Source organism: Trachurus trachurus (assembly GCF_905171665.1).
Source record: "Trachurus trachurus genome assembly, chromosome: 17".
NCBI classification, from domain to species: Eukaryota; Metazoa; Chordata; class Actinopteri; order Carangiformes; family Carangidae; genus Trachurus; species Trachurus trachurus.
The window spans coordinates 28,438,000-28,460,730 of NC_139900.1; the positions used below are offsets into that span (position 1 = coordinate 28,438,000).

Sequence of the window (22,731 nt, forward strand, 5' to 3'; positions counted from 1 at the left end):
TGGGCACCAGGACATCCACTCAGATCCCAACAAACACACACACACACACACATGCAGGAACACACATCTTTGTCAGACCTTACCCTAATTCTAACCATAAAACCCTAAATAGCCCTTCTGCTATAAAATGTCCTCGTTCTGTACAGCCTGTGACTCAAACTGGTCCTCACAAAGAGTCAATCGTGGTTATGTCTCTTTAAGGGGAAAACTCTCTGCTTCCTGAGACAACATTTCTGTGCATGCAGCGTGCTCTGAATCAGTGTGTCACCAGCTCTTGTGACTTGACTCGTGTGTTTGTGTTTGTCCGGATCTGAATGCGGACGTGCTCATCCTCATGTGAGGGGTCAAGCTGTCTCGTTCTCAAGAGGAACGTTCTTCACAGATGCACATGCACATCTGTGAGGAACAGATGTGTTTTCTCTCTCAAAAACATTCACAGAACCAATAAGAGAATCACTTCTTCATATGTTTCCCCAGACTGTTGCCTCCCTCCCAGAATGCTTCACTGAAGCCAGGCTGTTGTGCCACAGTGGTCACTGGAGCTGATTGATACTATGTTACTATTCACACCACCACTCCCAGTAAACTCTTTTGTTGCCAGAAATATGACTAACTGCTTATATTAACTTAAAGGGATAGTTCAACAATTTGGCAAATTGGCCCATTGCCATAATCCCTATAGTTTTAGGAGTACGTTTGTTACAGTACGTCGGTGTAAAATGTTTTTAGAACAGCGGAGCAGAGCCGCGAGCTGCTCAGAGCTACGCTACGGAGGCTCATGGGATTTCTTGGTTTCCCTCATCAAATACACAATGCAACAACTCCACAACGCTCTGGTGGACAAGTTGTGACCTGCACATTCACCACGCTATGAGATAATAACAGAACGTTATTAGAGTTGTTTTAGAGGTAAATTCATGCAAAACTGCTGATGCACGTTGCCTTCAGGGACAGTTTTTCATCAAGCAGTCTCTGTATTTCCCTCTAAAACAACTCTGTCTCGTAACGTTCTGTTATTATCTCATAGTCATATCACGTGGTGAATGTGCGGGTCACAACTTGTCCACCAGAGCGTTTTGGAGTTGTTGGATTGTGGATTTGATGAGTTTGATAAATCTCATGAGCCTCCATTGCGGCTCTGCTGGGCCGTTCTAAGAACAGCTTACACCAACAACTACAGGTAACGGACCTACTCCTAAAACTATGGGGATTATGGTAATGGGCCAATTTGCCAAAATGTTAAACTATCCCTTTAACACACCAGCAGTATTAAGCACTTCTGAGTCAGAAGTGAGGTGATATGTCCTAATATATCTGTGCTCACTGTTTTGTTCAGGTGTTGCAGAATGTGATGGAGTCATGTGTAGAGGGGTGAACTGTGGTCAGGTTGTGACGTTTCCACCATGTATTGTTAAGGAATCTTTGTGTTCACATGAATGTATTCCACACTGACAGACTGACAGACAGACAGACGCCGCCATGGCGACATATTGTCAAGCATACCATGTACCATAATAAATGAGTCCTGTGTGTGTGTGTATGTTGTGCTTGTCTATATCCGTCACCTTGCTCATCCAGGACTTGCGTTTGCACATGGCTTTCCTCCTTTTCACAGCTTCCCACAGTCGTCTCTGCCCTTTATCAAGAGAATAAAAGACAAAAATAACATGAATATAGTGATGGTCGCTAGTCAAACATATACAAGGAGATGGAAGACTGCAGCTGCTTCTTCTGCTACGTGCCTTCGCGAACTGGATGGTCTCATTGGACCAGTTAAGAGTCAAGTTACAGAAGGTGTACTATGTAGAATTTCAAGTAATTGGAAGAAATCTCAGAGCAGCCAGAGTAGATGGGATAGGGGGAAGAAAAGATGGGGAAGAATATTATACTATATGTGAGAGGAGACCAGCGATAAAATACAAATACAAGGAGAGGAGAAAAGATGGAGAACCTGGAGCACAGGAGAGAGATGTGAGTGAATACATGAACAGGAGATGTGGGTGTAATTAGTCATAAGCGGCTCTGAAGATGAGGCCCCGAGGGCTTCAGTAACTGGATTTAGAACATTGCTGCTGCCATCCCTTTCACACACACAAACCACAGACAAAAGACTTGTCCCCTCCTATTGTACCTAATTACCAGTTGTGACTTTAAATGATATTAGGGGTATTAGTGATGGAGGATTTGCTCCAGCTCTGCAGAGGGTGAGCCAAATGACACACTGACATTACTGCAGACTAAAAAGTAATGCTTTAGGCTATATATAGCTGTAGGAATTTCCCTTATATAGGCATGCAGAAGCAAATGGAAAACTGGAAGGACACAATTCACACAGTACTACAGCTAAAAATTGTCACTGTCGTCGTATAGTTGATGTCATGATAGCTAAACGGTGAAGACAGAAGCTGATTTATTATTGCTGATTATATATAATATAATAAAGTGAGGAGCAAACATTCAAAGCAAGCCAAGCAGTTAGACGTGAGTAACACTTGCTTATCATGCTTATCCAAATGACACTTCCTTACAAGCCAAAATAAAGCAACTAAGCCACTGTTGAAGATTGGTCCTACCTGGCTGCTGGTCAGATATGCAGTTGACCTTATGATGCTGTACAACAGTGGTCAGAAATGCTCTGTTTAATCTGAAGCCTCTAATTAACGTTCTGTTATCCACAATATTCTGAGCGTCATCTACTGTATGGTCAAAACCGGAAGCCGGTTTTGCATTTCCGGTAGAATTGTACGTTTACGTTTCCATGGTTTTCAGTTTCGTTGTCATAGTTGCGGCAAACGCATGGATATATTAACGCTGGCTTTTAACACAGATGTCAATTTGTGTGATATCCATTGTTAAAAGCTGCTGTGATGATCCACGCGTTTTACAGATTTTCATTGAAGAAAAAAATAAAATCCATGCATTTACCGCGACTACCGAAACCATGGAGACGTAAACATAAAATTCCACCGGAAGAGCAAAACCGGCTTACGTTTTTTGACGTTTGGAAAAAGGTGGATACACACAGTGGCAATGCTAACATGCCAGAGTTGGTAGTCATGTTTACAATCTTCACATTGCTTTAGCCATCAGGTATGACACAGGCTATGGGCTGGATGCACAGCTCCACTACTTCCTGGACTTAATGCTGCTCCTTCATTTCCTGTCTTACATTATTGGACAACCTGATTAATCCAGGTGTGTCTGACCATTGTGACTACTCAGACACACCTGGATTCATCAGTGTGTCCAATAATGTAAAACAGGAAACAAATGAGCAGCATTAAGTTCAGGAAGTAGGGGAACTGTGCATAAAGCCCACCTGGACTCATAAGGTTTTTGCAACATACTTCATACCACAGCACACACACACACACACACACACACACACACACACACCCACACCCACAAAGCCTCACCAGGTCGACCCATGCCAATCTTTTCCAGGTCCTCGTTCTTTACGTAGTCGAAATGTGACAGCCGTGTTACGTTGAGGTCGTCTCGGATCCGCAGGAAGTACTGCTGCAACTGCACCTCCATCAGCAGCTCCAGCAGCCATTCTGTGCCTTCCTCGCACTGCATGCTACTGCCCAGTTTCTGCAAACACATACACACAGAATACAGGAAACTGAGTTTAAACTGTTCAATATTCATTTGACAATTTTCTCAAATCTTGGTACAAAATCAAGGAAATACAGCCAGAGAGAAAGTCACTGAGCAACAAACAAACCATTCTTTTATGTTAAAAAAAAGAAGAGGAAACTGAGCTCAGAGTCATTGTGTGCTTCCCGGTAATTGTTTACAGCACACTAAGATTCCTGCTTAGATGCTGAGACATTGACATTTACAGGCCACATACCTGACCATACTGACCAAAACTGGTGACATAAATATATACTCAAGCACACAGGCACACACAGACACACACAGGCACACACACACAGGCACACGCACACACACACACACACACACACACACACACACACACACACACACACACACACACACACACACACACACACACACACACACACACACACACACACACACACACACACACACACACACACACACACACACACACACACACACAGGATCAGTTTTCTCAAACTGAGCTCACATAAACAAGGACACAGAGCACGGAGCCAAATGCAGCATTGCATGTCATTAGGCCAAGACACTACTGTATACTGATTTTCTTACAGTACACGTTGTGATTACATCGATTCTACATCACTGTGGTGTTCATAAACCACTTACATCAACTGTGATTTATCATATATTCAAATGACATGAAATACATTGAATATAAAACAGAGAGATGTCTTATTGCAGCCTTGTTGCAGGTGCTTTGTGGACATCACTGTCTGATGATGGATTCACATCTGGTGTCCATAAGTGTCAGTGAAGACAATGGGCCTTATTCACCAATATCTTCTTAAGAACCTTCTTAGATTCTTTCTTAAGTTGTTCTTAAGAGGTTCCTTAAAGCAGAAGTGAGTGATCCAGTCGTTTTCGCTAATGCTGCGTTCCAGGCAGGCTTTTGAAATCGTAAATTACAGCTTCAAGTCACAACTTACGACTTTGTAGCGTTCCAGGCAACCCACTCGTGTTTTTCCGACCTGTTTTACCGGTGAAAGTCACTATAACGGCCACTCGTAACTTCCGACCGGTGAACTCGTACCAGATCGAACTGGTACCACTTCACGGTCGGAAAAATACGAGTTTCCTTGAACGCACCATAACAGTCCTCGTCGCTACGTCACCACATTCACGGCGTTCCTTGGCTGCACACACAGCCCTGCATGCCGTTCTCTCTCCTCATTGGATAAAAACTGTAGGATACGATAAATGTTTTCTCTTCGGCTCAGAGCAGAGCAGAGGGACTGAGAGACCCGTGTTTCAGTCCAAACACTCTATGTAAGTGATTGCTGTCGGAAGATATAACTATTTAAGACTTATATTAACACAAATATATCACTCACTTCTGCTTTAAGAAAACCCTACATCAGATTCATCAACGCGTTCGTAAGCCTCAGAATTGTTCGCAGCTGTGTTCCTACTTGATGAATGCCATCTCCTCGTAAGTTGAGGGCGTGTGCCAGGTGAGTCTAATTAACATATGATTAGCATAGGTAACAGCCCCATCAATGCCCGTAAAAGGGCATGAGACTGCAGGGCCGTGTGCACACAGGACCCACAGGCACTGAGCAGAGAAGGTGAAGGGAGAAAGAAAGTTGAAACGCTCAAATGAAAATCTGGGAGGGAGCACCAGACTCCAAACGTAAAAAGAACTTAAATAGTGAAGTGGCGCTACTGCGGCAGGAATGAAACAAAGAAACAAACAAAAGGCTTATAGTTTATATTTTTATATTTATATTTAGGCTATATTTAGTGTCAGCAGTGGATGCAGCTCTTCGGTTGTTATCAGAGAGACCACACTCTCACGTGTGCCATCATAAATATCATCATATTATCACATATGGAAAAAAAAACGGTTGTGTATAGTGTGAACACTTCAACAGTAAGTGCACTGTTGCAGCCCGCAATTAGGAAAAAAAAAAAATCATATCGGCAGCTGTATGCCCCCCCCGCCCCCCCAAAAAAGAGAAAAAAACAACTGATATGAATTAAGTGTCTATAATGTTTTTTAAGAGACTGCAATGATTTGTCTATTATTATTATTAATATATATGATTATTAAAAACATCATAAAAGATAAGAAAATAATTCTTATTCAAATCATATAATATCATACAACTGCAGAACAAAAGAAAACGCTATAATCGGTTATTTTTGCAGAAGTCTCAGCACCTAAAAGTGCGTAAGTATACTCCTGACTGTTCGTAGATTTTGTTCTTAGTTAAGAACAAATTCTGGATAAGAAAACATTCATGAATGCCACAATCTTCGTAAAAACTTCGTAAGTAGGACTTAAGAACAAATTTGTTCTTAAGAACGGTTCGTGAATGAGAATAAGGGAGTCTCCTCAACAATCTGACCACAACATACGGTGTATACTTCATCCCTCATGTACAACACTGAGTCAGACCATCAATCTTCAATGTCAAAAGACAACACCCCATTTAAAACATCATCCATCACCGTCTGCTTAATGTGACCAGCCAAAACCAGCACAAAATGGATCTGAATTTCATCTTAAATCTAGATGAGCATCTTCACAGGGCTTTGAGTTAAAATGGTGGAGAGTAGCTTAGCATAAGGCTAGATAAAAGTCGAGCTCATCTACTCTTCCATTACACCTGCTCATATTCTTCCTGAGGATTATTACCGGTCTCAAAGGTGAAGTGGCTGCGTAAACCAACACAAATATGACAAACATCCCTAATCTGCACAGCTTGACAGGGAGACCTTAAGGGTGGATGCTCTCAGGGCATAAGGGTCACTCTACTGAGCAGTAATTAGACTCTGAATGAGGAACTTCCTGTGTTGTGAGACATGGTCCAGGGGAAAGAGTCAGAGAGGTCACAGCTTCCTCTCTGTCGTCTAAACTTCTCAATGGGCTTGGTTAAAGGTCACTTCCTTTTGCCTAATGACTGTGACCTGAGGAGCTGCAGATTTTTTTTTTCTCACACATGCAAATACATACCCAATGCTGAGCCATAAAAAAATAACAGTTTGCATGTGACCAATCCCTATAGACTGAACATATGCATATCTACAATTGGCTCACGGTATCAGTGCTGCTGCATTTTCCATCAATTTGAGATGCGAGGTCTGACTGCAGGTCAATCTGCAGATTCAGATGTCCCTAACCTGATGCAAAGTCATCGCTATGCACATAAAAGTGGGTCAGCTGATATCACTTTTGCAATGTCCACGACTCCGCGCATGTATTGCTATCCAAGTAGGCAAGGGAGTTCATCCACTCTTTGATGTCAGACCTGGCCTGTAAAGAAACACTGAGAAATAAGCAGAAGTAACTGGTACTACAACATAGCCAACATATAGCTTAAGGGAATTCAATCTAATAACCTGTAAGAGCCTAGAGTCACTGTAGAGAGATGCAGGTTAAAACAGGGGCTGGTAATGCCTGTGGCTTTAGGATTAACTACAGCTGCAGTCATTTGAATCCATCTCCATATTTTGCATTTTGCTGTATCATGCCTGACCCTTACCCTGAGAAAGATGATACAACAGTCTGTTTGGCTGCTCCACTGTGTGCTAAGTTGTGCCAAAGGCTCTCTTACCGTTTGACATGTTTATATGATCTGCAGTTCACATTGGTGCCAGGACAGTTCAAACCTCACATTTTACCCCATGAAACCCAAACAAACCAATATGTATATATTTCTGTCTCAAGTACAACAAACTCCTCCTCAGAGCGTAAACCATGAGCTATCATTTCCCTTCTCCTCCGCAAAACGGCTCAGAGTCTGATCCTCCCTGGCAGTCAACATTCAAGTGTTATTTCACTGGACAGTGCCAAAGACGCAAGTCAGCTTCCTCTTGGGCCATCTTCCATGGCAGTGTCACATCTGAGGCATGAAGGGTCAAAACCGAGGTGCTAAAGCCCTTATATCATATATCAACTTGCGAACTAATTTACAAAACCCATTTAACAGGCCTATACATCTTAGATTTTACACTTTACTATGAAACTTGTGCTGCATGGAAATAAAGTCAGGGATAAAGACGGGCCGAGGCTAATCTGACAAAGATCAAATACTGTCACCAACATTCAGGGGATGTGACTTAATCGTGGTCATCATAAGGTATAGGTAGAAACACATTAGCTTTCACTCGCTATGAAAGGCACATGTGATTAGCTAGCAAACCGATTTATCATACATGCATGAAAATGTGAGCGACATAACTGTTGTGAGAACAACATGGGGACGTTGTTTATTTACTTTACTTTGCATCCCACCACTGTGCATGAGGACAACACTCAGCAGATGCTACACTACTTACTCGATCGACAAACTATAACTGGCTAGCTACCTCGCTGACATGGCAAACAGATGTGATAAGCATGAGTGACATGGCGGTGTGACAGGGACAGTTATACGGAAAAGAGAAAATAGTTAGCAACTTACTGCAGAGACATCACTCGTCAGCTGCCATGTGTAGGGAATCACCTGACCAAACCTTTTGAAGCTTTATGTCCGGTTCCACCTATGACAATATGTGCCAATGTTGGCCTATGGATTCTGCTCACTGCTAAATCAGTCAGGCTCTAATCTTGACATCTCCTATACTGGGATTTAGAGGAAGATGCACATGGAGGAGGTTTGAGGTCAGCAGGAGGAATGCCATGTTCAAACCATGAGGTGTGACTTGTGGAAGGACTGTGAGGAATCCATCCAGGGCCAGATATCCTCTAGTAGTCCTGCACTGTTATTTCTAGAAACTGTGGTAGGGGGTTTTAAGAGGAACATGCAATGTTTGAATTGGGTTTCACCCTTTTTTTTTTTAAATAAACACTCAAAGTTTACATTAACTACTAAAAATATATTAACAAAAATTTGAAAAAAACAACCCACACACACAGAAACAACGAGTATGGCACAGAGAGGGGAAGACGGGATGTAGGAATTTATATGCAGAGAAACAACATGATGTCCCTACTGAGAAATGCCTCTGGCCTGAACTCATTCCTCATGGTGGTGGAGACATGCACGCACAAACTCACACATGCACACACACAGTCACACACACACACACACACACACACACACACACACCAATCTCTTGGCCAAAGCCATGTCCTGTATCAGATCTGTTCTGCTCTAACATTCTGCTACAATAACAACAACCGTCCCAGAGGACAGCCCCAGTCCAGCTGCCGAGTCCACACACACACACACAGACACACACACACACACACACACACACACACACACACACACACACACACACACACACACACACACACACACAACTGGCCTCCACCATACCATATTCATGATCCAAATGCTGTATTCTATCATCTGAGTAAAGCACATGATCTATCTCTGACTATAGTTACAACTATCCATGTCATATCACCAGATAATAAAACCTCTGAGTCAGACAGACACGTCAGACAGACACCAGACTTACTCGGTAGACATGAAAGTGGGCCAGGAAGGGGAATGACTTTTTCAGCTTGTCAAAGCGTCGCATCCTGAATTAATCGTCTGGATGAGTGAAGGTGCAAAAATTGTTTTACGTGCAAGTTTTAAATGTCCAGAGCTGGCTGCTCGTCCTCTAGACCATTACCAGAGCAACAGTCCTCCCAGATCGGCGGCCCCGGTCTCTGAGGGAATTCTAAGAAGCGCGCACGCTCCTCTGATCCAGACCCACAGCTCCGAACCCAAGAGGGGGAAGAAAAACTTCCAACGATCCGGTTCGTAAATCTACAACATTCCATGGCGGGGGTAATCCTCCTGTAAGCCCCTTCTTTACCTTCAGATCCCTCAAGAAGGCAAAGAGGCATTCATGTGGCACTTTAGGGTGCAAGAGAGAATGAAGCAGTATTATAAAATATGAGAACAGGCTGTAGAGGGACCACAAGCTGCTGTCTGTAGGAGAGAAAGATTCCCACTTCTGCCCAGTCCAGCCATGTGTCCTCCTCACACAGCAATGAGTCAGTGATCCAAACTTGCAGAACTTGCAGACAAATAAGTCACTCCTCCTTCCTCCCTTCTTTTCACTCGCTCTCTGTCCCTCTCTCCCTTACACAGACTACCTCTCTCTCTCTCTCTGTCTGTGTCTTTGCGCGTGCAGCTACTGTCTGTTTGCTTTTCCATCCTTCCATCGAGCGTGGGGCTAAAAATAGGAGCGACTTCTCCCAGATTCAATGGCCGGCCAGTCGGCCAGGCAGCAGAGACCTGAGAGTCAGAGTGAGTGAGTGAGTGTCTCTGGTTTCACATTTTAAGGCTGCAACACCATGTGTGTCTGCGTGGTTCCAGTTAACAATACCGTGTGTTTGTTTACAGCCACTCTGTGTGCTTTTGATGCATGTGGAGTGTTTATATTTTATATTTCCTGTCTTGATCCTCGCAAAGTTGTGGTGTTTCCTCCCCCCCTTTCTCCCCCTTTCCCACCTCCTCCTGCTGTACTTTTCCTGCTCTGCTCCTCACCCTGTCTGTCTACCCCCCCCCCTCCTCCCCCCCCCCCCTGCTGGCAGTCAGACGCTCCATGCAGGGCAGAGCTGTGCGTGGTGCAGAGGACAGAGGCTTCATGGTATTCACCCCGGAGCAGCATTTGATCCAGGGCCAAAGGGTTACATTCAACTGCAGGATGGAGAGCTTGTTTCCTGTGATGCAACCCCCACAACACACACACACACACACACACACACACTCCTTCTTCTTCTCCACTGCTCCCCCTTTCCTCATCTATCAGCCTGCTTTTCTTAAAATTCACCATGGTGAAGAAATCTGTCTTTTGACTGTCACTGTTACTGAAACCATTGACTTTGACTGATAAAGCAATATGAGGATAATGTTTTTTATAGTAACCAAATGACACACTGCATTTTGTAAGGGATTATATATAGATACGAGTTTGTTTCACTTACATTTCTTTAGGAATGAACCGCTCTAAGCAGCTTGATATGAGAACTACCTGCATTTTATCAAGAGTATTAGAGAATTTTGATGATCCAACCCCTCCTCAAATGTTGTTGCTGTTAATCACAACATCCTTCAGCTTTAATCAGTACATTTGTGGTCAAACACATAACTGTTGCCATATGCTGGGTCTTATTATTATCCTCGGTGTAAGAGTTCTAGGTAGTAGTCATGTTAGGGTGTAAGGAGAGGAGATGAATCTTCAAGAGACTCTTGATGACACAGACAAACACTCTGACTGCATCCAGCAGCTTCCTCACACACAACAGCAGTCTGCACTGTGATTTCTTGTGAGCTGGGATGGCCGCACCAGACGGTGTTCCCTGGAGAGGGGCTGGCAACCTAAAAGGGACATTTTTCACTCTTTTCTGACATTTTATATAAAAACGTAACTGTTAGTTGTAGCAAATGTTTGGTAAATTCACCGATATTGGAAATAATCACCTAAAGTGTTATAGTAGGCCTACCTATGTGTAATTATCAATCATCATGGCACAGAAACTGTCGACTAAATCCACTTATCTAATATTTCAGCAATCACACATCCACAATGTTTAGAGTTTAAAAAGAGAGGCCTTCTGACTGGTTAGTTTAGATTATAGCTAACATATGAAACATACTTTTTTATCAGGACCTGTCCAGGACGTCCAACTGTAATTATCTCTCTCAATTCATTTTCTGTCTTTTTGACATTAATTCTGTCTTTAACAGCGGCAGCATAAACCTTCTCCTTCTGTCCTTTACTCCTTCATTAATCCGGTCTCCCCTCCCTCCCCTGGGTCTGGCCGACCCGTTGCATTTTCTTCTTTATTTGGTGCTGCCTTTTATTTCCTGCCTCTAATCCTCCAAAAATGTTATCTCTCTCCCACTCTGCTGACTAAACAAACCCTAAGCAGCTGCTTTTGAGACCCTTAGAAGTAACGAGCCCCCTCATTCTCTCTCTCTCTCTGTCCAGACTCTATTCAGCTTTTGATTTTCTATTTTCACAGATTTCTTCTCTCTCTGCTCATTGGTTTGCTTTGTTCTTTGATAGTTAATCAGCCTATTCAGCATTTGGCTTGGCCTTTTCCTTTTCACTTTGGGCATTTCTCTGCTCTCTCACTCTCTCTCTTTAATTCACTGCCATCCTCCACTGCTTTCAATTAGGAAGTTTTCCAGCGGAAGGAAGGGAGGTGAGCAGTGAAGTCATGGAGGGAAAGGAAGAGAAAACAACAACAAAATGGGGGTTGTTGTCATGAGGCATCTGACTTTGATTATAGACATTTGTGAAGAGCATGTGGTGCCGTGGCTTTGTTTATGATTTGTTGTTGTTAGTTTGTGTCCACGACGTGCCTCCATTCACAAAAATAAGTGTTTTTTTAGTTAACCAGTTTACTATGACATGAGCTAAGCCTGAGACATCATTCACAAAAGATTGTATCTGAATGAATCTATACTTTTTTCGGACAATACTGAATACATTGTATTAGTGTGTAAATGTTAACAAGGGTTTAAAATGTCATTTTAAACATGACAGAAACCCAGATTAATGAATTAATCCTTTGTCCTATTTCAAAGTAGTCCAGCTTTACTTTGACCAGCACGATAACTATCGGTACAGATAATTATCAGCCCAATACTGACCAATAATTATTGGCCAAAACACAGGTAAGTCACATAAGAAATGTTTTGCAGATCACAAGAGACAGTTATAATTAGCCAACAATGCCTTCATTTCACTCATTTTCAGTCTGTTTGCCCCCTAAGTTGATTTGAAACAACAGCAGTGATGTTGGTTGTATTGCTATAATGTTAAAGTCATCTTTACTCACTAGCATTTCTTAACCTCAGGTGTGTATATAAACTATTAAAAATATTATCGGTTATTGGTATCGGCACATGTGAATGCTATACTACTCAATCAAATAAATGCCCTAATGCCAGATAAACCAGATTACCGTATATAAATTCCAGGGGGCTTTTATGATGAAGGAGCTGCATCAGATTTATGAAACTGTACGAGGAAAATCTCAATGTAGAAGATCTGTGGTCCTGCCTTTGTACAAGTAGGTCTGACCTCAACAGCTAACACTGGGCACAGAGGTTGTACTGTAATGTATGTACAGTAAGTGTAAAATGTATGAGCAGTTTGAGTCTTTTACCTCTACTATTTGTGCTGACCTACTTGCCTCAGTATAGAACACCCAGAGGAATCAGAGCAGAGCCTCCATCTGTGTTTTATCACTATACTGTTCTAACATAAAACTATCTTAGTACCAACAATCCTCAAGACTGTTGATCACTTGTTCTCACTGACAGAATTTCCCATCCTTAAACCTTTGTCTGTAAAAATTCATCACATTCACTAAAATACATTTTCATTCAATTATAATTCAGTTTTGATCAAAGTCTCAGTGAGGACAAGTGATCAACACTGAGATCAAGTTGCTAAATCTAACTTGTAAGTTATCCACACCTGAAGAAAGAATGGTGAGTTTCCATCACCAACACATAGTCATATACAGTTACAATACATGTTCTAGTGAAAGATCTTGGGAGTTTTTTTTTTAAATATATCTTCCACACTTCACTTGTTTTATGGCTCAAGGGGATCTGAGGTCCACTTTCTATTATTTAAAGAGATTATGTGTGAATTCCTTGTGGTTTGGACTTCATCAGCTGTCTCATTCTCACAGTTACTCACTCACACAAAGGTGATGTCATGAATCTGGCTCAAAATCATCAAGTACATGGGATGTGACAGGGCAGAGACCCTATCCTCCTTTCTTTTCCCCTCTGAAACCAGATATGCACACACACACACACACACACACACACACACACACACTGACACACACACACACACACACACACACACACACACACACACACACACACACACACACACACACACACACACACACACACACACACACACACACACACACACACACACACACACACACACACACACACACACACACACACACACACACACACACACACACACACACACACACACACACACACAACTCCCTGGAGTGAGTTATGCCATTAATGGCACAAAAAAAAGTCCCTCCAGACCACAAGATCCCTGCTGCAAATTCTTTTGTAACTATAAGTTGGCTAATGTGCTTTGCAAGGGAACGGGTCAAGTAAATTAAACTATATGGCTACGAAAAAATAGGAGAAGATGTTTGCACAAGGAACAGTTATGTAACACACATGACTACGAAACAGATGACATAAAAATAGCGCACATTCCTTCAAATCAGCAGTTGGACAAGGAGTCTATAACAGATCCTTTAACTAATTCATGGCTGAATTCAAAATCTATCACTTGAATAAAAATACATGTTTTCCAGAAAGAACATCCATAGGAAGAACTGATTCTATGTGTATATATATCTGTGCGCTAACTCTGGCATCATCTGCAGTAGACAGTGATGATGAAGCTGGACATGGCCACACTTGATAAATCAGTGCAGACACACAGAGCATGGCCGGGACAGAGGGAGGGGGGAAGTCCTGGTGATGACAGAAGACAGTGAATGTTTAATGACGGGGCAGGGCCAGTGTATCAGTTAATGGTTACAGTACAGAGGAGCAGCAGGTATGCCAGTCACACTCATGCTTTAAAAAAAACAGTGGAACAAATGTGTCACAGTGGTGTCAGCTGCCTCCTGCCTAAGGAGATTAGACCAATGCGATTAATGGTCAGTAAGTCAACCTGCAGTTCCAGTGAGATACCATTAGGTGGCACCAAATCTTACAATGGAGGCTGGCGAATGCTATAAGCCACCATCTATTTATGTTGTACTTCCTATTGATGCTGGTAATATTTTATTAAGGAAAGGGTAAGTTATAAGTGATTAAAAAGCCATCAATGAAACTCAGTGTGAAGGCCAAGTCACATGTCTCTTAGTTTTGTATTTTATCTCCTTTCTGTCACTAAGTAATGTTCACAGCCAATTAAGTTGAACAGGGACACATTGTCTCATATGTAACACTTGACATTAGTTCTGTGTTGATATGGCTGCATTGGTTTTGGTTTGCCTCTGTTGCCTGTGTCCTAATGTGGCACCGAGTCACACACAGTATAGTGTTACATCTCAGTAGCACAGAATCAAGATATAAACATAAGCTCTGTTTTTAGACAGGGGGGAACAGAAGAATTGTTTCTGCTTTTTTGTGAGTTGTTTTTACATCCGCACAGGTAACATGGTTATGACTGGGATTTTTTAGTATTTTAGTGTGAGTTGCAGTTGGTCTCAATAAATCCCCAAACTGGATATATGGTAAGGACTGAACAATATGCAAAAAAATATATATATATTGAGATTATTATGGCAGATATTGTGATATGATTTGGGGTTTCAGTTGGCGTGGTTGTTTTTGATGAAATGATATTTGTTGGAGCTTGTACCGAACAAGCATTTTTCTTTACATCTGGTGATTTATAGGCCAGGCCATCTGCACAGTGCACTACATGCTCCCTCCACTGATAGAAACCAGTACAGTGACATGTCAACAACTGATCTGGGTAGATCCCCCTTCTTCTGTGGTAGTTACAGTGGTCAGCAACACTTTGCGTTGATGATAATAAGTATTCTGAAATAAAGGGAAGTCTGACTTTGGTAATGCAGATCATAAACTGTATTATAACTCTCTTCCTTGCACCCACTGTCATCAGACAGATAAACCAACACAGTACAAAATGCATGAAACCTCGACACCATTATACAGTATCTCAGTATCATCACATACACAGAAATGACATGTTTCTGGTGTTCCATGCAAAAACGCCATGACTCAAACTGGGAAACTAATGCTGCTGATGCCTGTAGCTGTGTTTCTGATGTGGACCTCAGTTAACTGAGAGAGCTGCATTATTTTTGCATTTTCAGTCACTGAATATGTTCATTCATATCAAAGTTTAAAGTTGATCCTCATTGACAGTCACATTTGGTTAAATCAAACCCTCCTGTTGCATTGTGCGTCTTCTCTGTGTTCACACGATCACACTCACGATGAGGCAGCTACTGCCATCCTGTCTAACTGCTCCTATCTGGCCTCCATCTCCCTCTACACACACACACACACACACACAGTAGTATGACTCAACCGCTGTACAATAATGGTTCCACCGTGTAGATTGTATTATCGTGAATTGACATCAAATTAGTCGCTTGCTGGCTAATGAGATTATGAGGAACAAAGCTGTGTGAGGTCTGAATTATGTCTGAGTTCTGCAACACACACACACACAGACTTGCATGCACGCATTACGCTTGATTCTGTAATATGATGCTCACTGTACACTGACACAGGCATGCAGAGGCATGCACTCACATTGGCTGGATCCACATTGACGTACAGTGTTGGGAATTAAAGATAGCTTAGTGGATACGGGTGGACACACTGCCAGTGCATTTCTAAAATGAGTTGCAACCTTTTGGTGGCAAAACATCAGTCTGTGGTTTGGTCTTGGATGCCAGAAAGCAGCAGAGTAGAGTGAAGGAGTAGTAGAACAAACATGATTAATCCCTGTTAAAACTCTGCAAGCAGAACATCTATACACACACACACGCACACACAGTGACCGTGACGGAGGCCTGCATGCACAGACAGACAGAGATGCGTCATTTGTGATCTCACAGATAGGAACCCTCTGCCAGAGCCTGCGTGGCTTTTATGCTCTCCTTAAATCCCTCCACCATCCACAGCACCTCATCATTCACAAAGGAGAGGCTGTGTGTGGTGGTGGGCGTCACCGCCGAGGAGAGCTGAGTGTGGGAATGAAAGGAGCTTCCCATCCAACACACAACATATGTGTTGGCTTTTGTCAACAAAGGTTGTTTTGGTAGCTTTGCTTAATATGCAGAGCGCCAGAGACCCAAAAACAACCAAAACAACCCCCACCGACACCTGCCAACAGCCTCCACCCATCCTAAGCCATCGCTGCTCTGATCCCCTAAAGCTGGTTAAAGAGGGGAAAGGAGGGTGTTAGCAAAAAATGTCGGTCAAACGTCAGGATTGACCTACAGACAGTTGAGTGTGTGAACCAAAAATCACAGACAACATGCGCTACAACATGTGCTACATCAAGATAAATGGAGAATAGAGCTGCAACAATTAATCGAACAATAATCGATTATTGATAATCGAATAATCGGTTTGAGTAGTTTTTTTTACGAAAAAAAGTCAAAATTCTCTGATTTCAGCTTCTTAAATGTGAATATTCTGGTTTCTTTGTTCCTTTATGTCAATAAACTGAGTGAATACCTATTTGGTTTGTGGACAAAACAAGACATTTGAGGACGTTGTGGTTTGGGAAACACTGATTGACATTTTTCAACATTTTTTAACACTTTATTGACCAAACAACTCGATTAATTGTTTAAATAATCAACAGATTAGATAGATACGTTTATTGTCATTGTCATTTCCACAACAACGAAATTAAAAGTGCATCTCCTGCAGTGCAAAAATTCATAAATCAATAATAATCGTTGTTATTTCCACATCTACTGTACTATTGCAAAAAAAATTGCAGATGCTCAACAGCCCTCCAGGTCAGGACTAAACCAATGCAGCAGTCTCAGAGAGCTGTAGTGGTTGAACTTATAGTAGCGAGCCAGCTCACTAATCTCCTCATGCACCATATAGGGGAACAGCACAGCAGGAGAGATCAGCTTTAAGAATAAAACAGTTAGCAGGAACAGCTGACTTTGCTGTCTCTCGGTCCAGCTTCTTACATCTCTTTCTCTCTGGATTCCTGATGGAGATGGGGTGGCTGAATGCAGTGTGTTAGGGGTTGTGTGTGTGTCAAGACTAGAAAACCGCTGTATTCAGCACAAAGCTGCTGCTGTAGAAAGAGACTGATCTGAATCAGCCGCCAACAACCAGGACAGCTGCAGCGTGCACCGGCTTAACTCTGCTGATCTAGCACACAGACCCTAAACACACAGACTCCACATTCATGACATTAAAACTGTTGCACAGATCAACACATTCATCCAGCCATCGCATTTTCTATACCCGCTTACCCCATGCGGTCGACAAAGGACTGGAGTCTATCACAGCGCACACTGACTGAGAGCTGTTTGAAAGTAGTGCTCATACAGAGTTTTGGTACTGGTGATTTAGGTTTAGCAAAAAACAACAACAAAGAGAACAGTATAAGACTTCAAAGTATAAAACTGAGGAGATACTGAATGAAACCAGAGTTCAGGTAAGTATTCAGAGCCAGCTAACCCTAACCCACATTTTGGTTGGCACCAAAAAGAAGTCTAAAACTGAAACAGAAAGTCTAAACAAATCATCATTACTGCATGAATCACATGAGATACTTCTGTTGTAGATTTATCAAATGTGTCCATCATCTTAAACTAAATGGCCTCAAACCTAGTTTGACGTTTCTGCAAGTACAGGAACTCTGCACGCAACATTACTTCCTGATAACTGATGTAAGTGCAACACGTCGTTCATATCAGACAAAACACTTACATCACTCTAACTCTGTTTCCCATGAGTTTGCACACATTCTTTCAACGATGTTGATATCAAAAAAGCAAAAGCAGAAAAGGCAAAAGACAGGCTCCACTGTCCGACTGTATACGGCGTGATCCGAGTTTTACAGTTTCAGTCTTTTATCTTTTAAAGAGGCTAAAACATCACAGAGGCCATGGCACTGCTGGCCTCATCCAACCCCAAAGAAAGAGCAGGCCTTGTCAGTACATCACAGGACTCGCAAAAAAGGATGTGGGGGTTTGCGGAAGAGGTGGGAGGGTATAAAATGTCATATTCTGCCTGTCACCGTGCTCATTCTGCAGCACTTCATCAATGACCTCATGGTTCTGTACTCAGTAACTCGGCACACACAGGGCCTGGCCTTGTGTGTGTGTCGGGCGTGGATGGGTTTGTGGTGGTGGGTGAGGACGGTGTTGGTGACATGTCAGTGTAAAAGAGCTGCTTGTGTGTGAGCAGTGAAGGAGCACTCAGATCTATGATATGGAGCTAGATTCACATAATCCACTGACGTTTGACGTGCTGTACCCCTGTGGTTGTACAGGTCATGACAGGGTGGCAGCGAGGCTGAAACTGAAACCGCTAAATTCAGCAGTCACTACTTTGGATTTTTTGCACCTGTGATTCATCTTAAAGGGATACGCCAACTCTTTTTTTTCGTGTCTTGCCTCACTCCCGAGTCCATGACAAGCAAATAGACACCATCCTTTCGACTGTGCGTGCAGTAACAAGGGAGATACGGGCAGAGCTGGCGCACCGCTAATTAGCTTAGCTCAAACACTGGAAGTGTATAGGTAGTGTTAGCCTGCCTCCACCTAAAGTCATCAGAGAAACTCTTCAGCAACTCTAAACGTCTCAGAGCTGACAAAACTCTCCGGTAAGGCATCTTTAGCGGTCAAATGGTCAAAACGGAGGGTTCAAGCAAAGACGGTTTATTTTGGTTCAAGCTAGCTACATCGAGGGTAGGTTAGCTTCCTATTTCAAAGTAAAAGCACAAATTCTATCGTCATGGTTTTCTGTATGTAAAGGGCAACGTGTTTTATTTTGTGAAAGTAACCAGAAGTGCGTTAGTCACAACAGCTAGCTTGAGTAGCGCCAAATTCGTCCTAACAAAATTGTAAACAGCTGGTATTTAGACAAATTAACGACACACTGCTGATCTAAACGGCTACTTTCTCGCCTAAAAATGTTTGAAATATATTATTTATTTATTTATATATATTTACAGAGTTTAGACCTAAAATGAAATCAGCTTCTGACTGCTGATTTCAGCTCGGGTACGAGGCAGGCTAACACTACCTATACACTTCCAGCGTTTGAGCTAAGCTAATTAGCGGTGCGCCAGCTCTGCCCGTATCTCCCTTGTTACTGCACGCAGAGTCGAAAGGATGGTGTCTATCTGCTGGTCATCGGTCGGGAGTGAGGCAAGACACGAAAAAAAAAAATGTTGGCGTAGCCCCTTAAAATGTCTGCAGTGAGAAAGACTCTGAAAATACAGCTCAGTCAGTCACATAGGCCTATAACCATTTCTCCACTATTATCATGCACACTGACTTTAAAGGTGAACAGAAATGGCCGTTTGCCGCACAAGTTTACCTGAGTAAGGAAAACGAATTTGATTGGTCTTTATCGAGCGGGCGGGATATTCAAAGCTTGGGGCGAGACCGAGCTCGCTGTGTGTGTGTGTGTCTCAGTTTGATTGACGGATAACGGATCCAATATCAGTGGCTGACGAATTGTGAGCAGGCTGACGTATAATCCGTGCGCCTGCATTATCCAATGCGATAAAAAAAATACCACACTTTCATCCCGGATTTAATCAAAAATAGAATTTTGCACAAAGTTTGGGCTAGGCTACATCGTCTGATAGATGAGTTATTACACTAATGTTAAGACCCACATAGTGGGCTCAAATTCTTTTTCTTTTCTGTACAGCTTTAAAAACATCATTAAAATACGAGGTCGACTGAGAGGTAGCCTAAAGTGATGTCATGAGAAAACAGCTGCCTGTTCCTTTCTTCTTTCGAGTAATGACATAAACATGCATCCAAATCACACCTGCATGCAAACTGTCACAAAGGTGCAATGTCATCAATCAAGCTGCTGTGACAAGATACACACCTACACATTATATGAAAGAGAAAAAACAAACATACTGTATCCTCATGTCATCTCACACCCTTTCATTTTCCTTTGACAGTATTCATAATAGCTGCTGCTCATTGTTTATGTGTCACCGGTGTTTGTTTAAAGCAGTGTGGCAGGATCCCTACGTCTGAATAATCAAGGGGAGTGTAGAGGTCTACCTCTTCGTCATCGCTGGGCAGGCACTGGTAGTCAGGTTCTGACGTCTCTTGCAGCCTCTGGTATTCTGCCGTCTCCCCCATCATGGGGGCTCCGCCACCCGGCCGGTGTCCGCCCCGGGGCTACGTGTCCTCAAAGTCCTCAGATAGCCACAGCTCCACAGTCAGTGAGCAACCCACGCACTTAGTCAGTCAGTCGGTCAGTCAGCCTGCCCGGAGCTCCACGCTGTCATCAGGAAGACAAGTACAGTATTCTGCATGTCAGTCACAGCACACTGTTGCATTATTTCAGACAGTTTGGGCACAACATTTCTAATCATTCAACAGCAACAGTTCTGGTGCTGTAGTCCTCCAGCACTCCCACGTCCATTGTCCTCCTCATTTAGGTTGAGTCAGCAGTCAATGAAAATGGCTGGACAACAATGAATTCCTCATTTTCACACAGCAACGGGGCTGCGTTCACTGACCGGCCTGTCCATAAAAAACACAGGTGCTAATCGATCATCTGATTTTAGAAATCAACTCCTCTGGCAAACTGCTGCTGACGATAATTCTTGAGGCAGAATGAAGATCTCTATTATTGCATTGTTGTGTGCAGGTGGGGAGTCTTCCTCCTCAATAGAAAAAAACAGCCGACAATCCACTTTTTTTAAGAGGGCAGTTTGTTCTTCGCACATTGCTGAATCAAATCGTCCACCATAGGTGCAAAAAGGATTATTCCAAATGAATGTATTGATGGTTATTGTCCCTAAAGGCGAGGAAATCCCCTCAGTGGAGCTGCTGCAGTCAGGATGGAGAGCTGGGATGGTGCAGCCAAGGTGTGGCACTGGAGGTGACAAATCCAGCCGGCTCTATTTCTGTCTCCCCATCTCATGCCGCGATCATGACCTCTACCCTCAATCTCTCCCTCGCGAGTCGCGCTCCCTCGCTCATCTCTGCTCTAACTGTCTTGCTGCCTCGCTCTCTGGCTGCTCTTGATCGCCCTGCCTTAGTGCTGACGCATGCTCTTCATATCTAGCGATGCCCCCCTCTCTCTCTCTCTCTCCCTCTCCCCCTCTGTTTCTATTTCTGTGCCCCAGGCATCACTTGGACCGGCTTACCTCCTCTCACCTTATCGCTAGGAGTGAAATATCACAGCGGAGAAGGGGAGAGATCTTCCAGCAGCTGCTTTTCATCTTTCACCCTCTTTTATTTCATCCTTCCTTTGTGTGTGCTTCTATTTTTTCCCCGCACAGATCTTGAGCAGCTGTCCAATTGGACGGGCAGCTCAGCTCTGACGATCGCCAACTGAATTCTAGGAGGATTTTTAACGCTGCATTGTCCTAAATGGACTTCCTGATTGCTCAGTCGATGCCTAATCCCTCGCTGCTGTTGTTGTTATTGTTTTTCCCCTCCTCCTTTCTTTTCAGTCCCTCACCCTCTAACCCGCTTTCCACCTACCCCCTACTACATTTTTTTTTTTTTTTTTTTCCATTTCAGCCCCGGCTCAATGATTTGGTGAGTGATCGCCTCCTCTATTACCGTGGCAACATCAACCCATCCCACCTCCTCCTCCCCGCTCTCCTGTGTCCTGTAGTCATGGCGTTCCAGTCAGCAGTGGTCCTGACAGAAGCAGCCAATGACAGAGATGCAGGCCGACAGGGGAGGGAGGGGGGAGGCGGCGGAGCCCTAATGAGAAGAGTTAATCTTCCCTCTGAGAGGGAGAAAAACACCGCCATGCTGCTTTGAGTGTTTTTGTGTCAGTGTGTGTGTGTGTGTGTGTGTGTGTGTGCGTCAAAAGCACCTCTCCACATAGGGAGGGTATGGAGGCCATCTGGATCCATGCTGGGTGGACATCTGGATGGAGGGGAAAATAGAATAAAAGAATTGTGTGTGACTGTGTGTGTGTGTGTGTGTGTGTGTGTGTCACTACCTCCTGGTCGTTTCCATGTTGTACTGTGACTAACACCATTGCAGTCTAAGCAGCAGCAGCAGCAGCTCCACCACTGAGCAGAGCTAGCTGGTTTTCAACACTGAGAAGACGAAGGTCATGGTGTTTTCAGGCTACCATGCAGTCAAAAAGTCTTCCCGTTTTAACCTGTCCAGGTACAGCCATTGAGCTGGTCTCATCCTATAAGAACCTGGATTTCCATGTTGATGAATGTCTAACAGTACCTGTTAGCCTGCGGGGGCCCCTATCGCCGTGGTAACCTCTGTGATCCTCAGGCCAGAGCTCGTTAACTTCATAAACAATCCACCTGGCGCTCGTTTAAATGTTTATAAACACAGACACAGCTAAATCAGACTGACACAGGATGCAGCTACTAACTAACTATGTGTCAAGTCAGTCACACACACACACA

The 22,731-nt window shown here is 43.3% G+C and overlaps 1 protein-coding gene across 1 annotated transcript in view; it reads right to left on the reverse strand.

Moving 5' to 3' along the window:
- The window catches only part of LOC311000487 (activated CDC42 kinase 1-like), a 64,294-nt gene that overhangs the window by 21,543 nt on the left and 20,020 nt on the right, over positions 1–22,731 (reverse strand). The window contains exons 2-4 of the mRNA XM_083991213.1: positions 20,393–20,615; positions 3,417–3,594; positions 1,566–1,636 (exon numbers count right to left, since the gene is read on the reverse strand). Of these exons, the coding sequence (XP_083847339.1) occupies positions 1,566–1,636; positions 3,417–3,594; positions 20,393–20,476 (333 nt within the window). The 5' untranslated portion in view covers positions 20,477–20,615. The remainder of the gene's footprint in view (positions 1–1,565; positions 1,637–3,416; positions 3,595–20,392; positions 20,616–22,731) is intronic.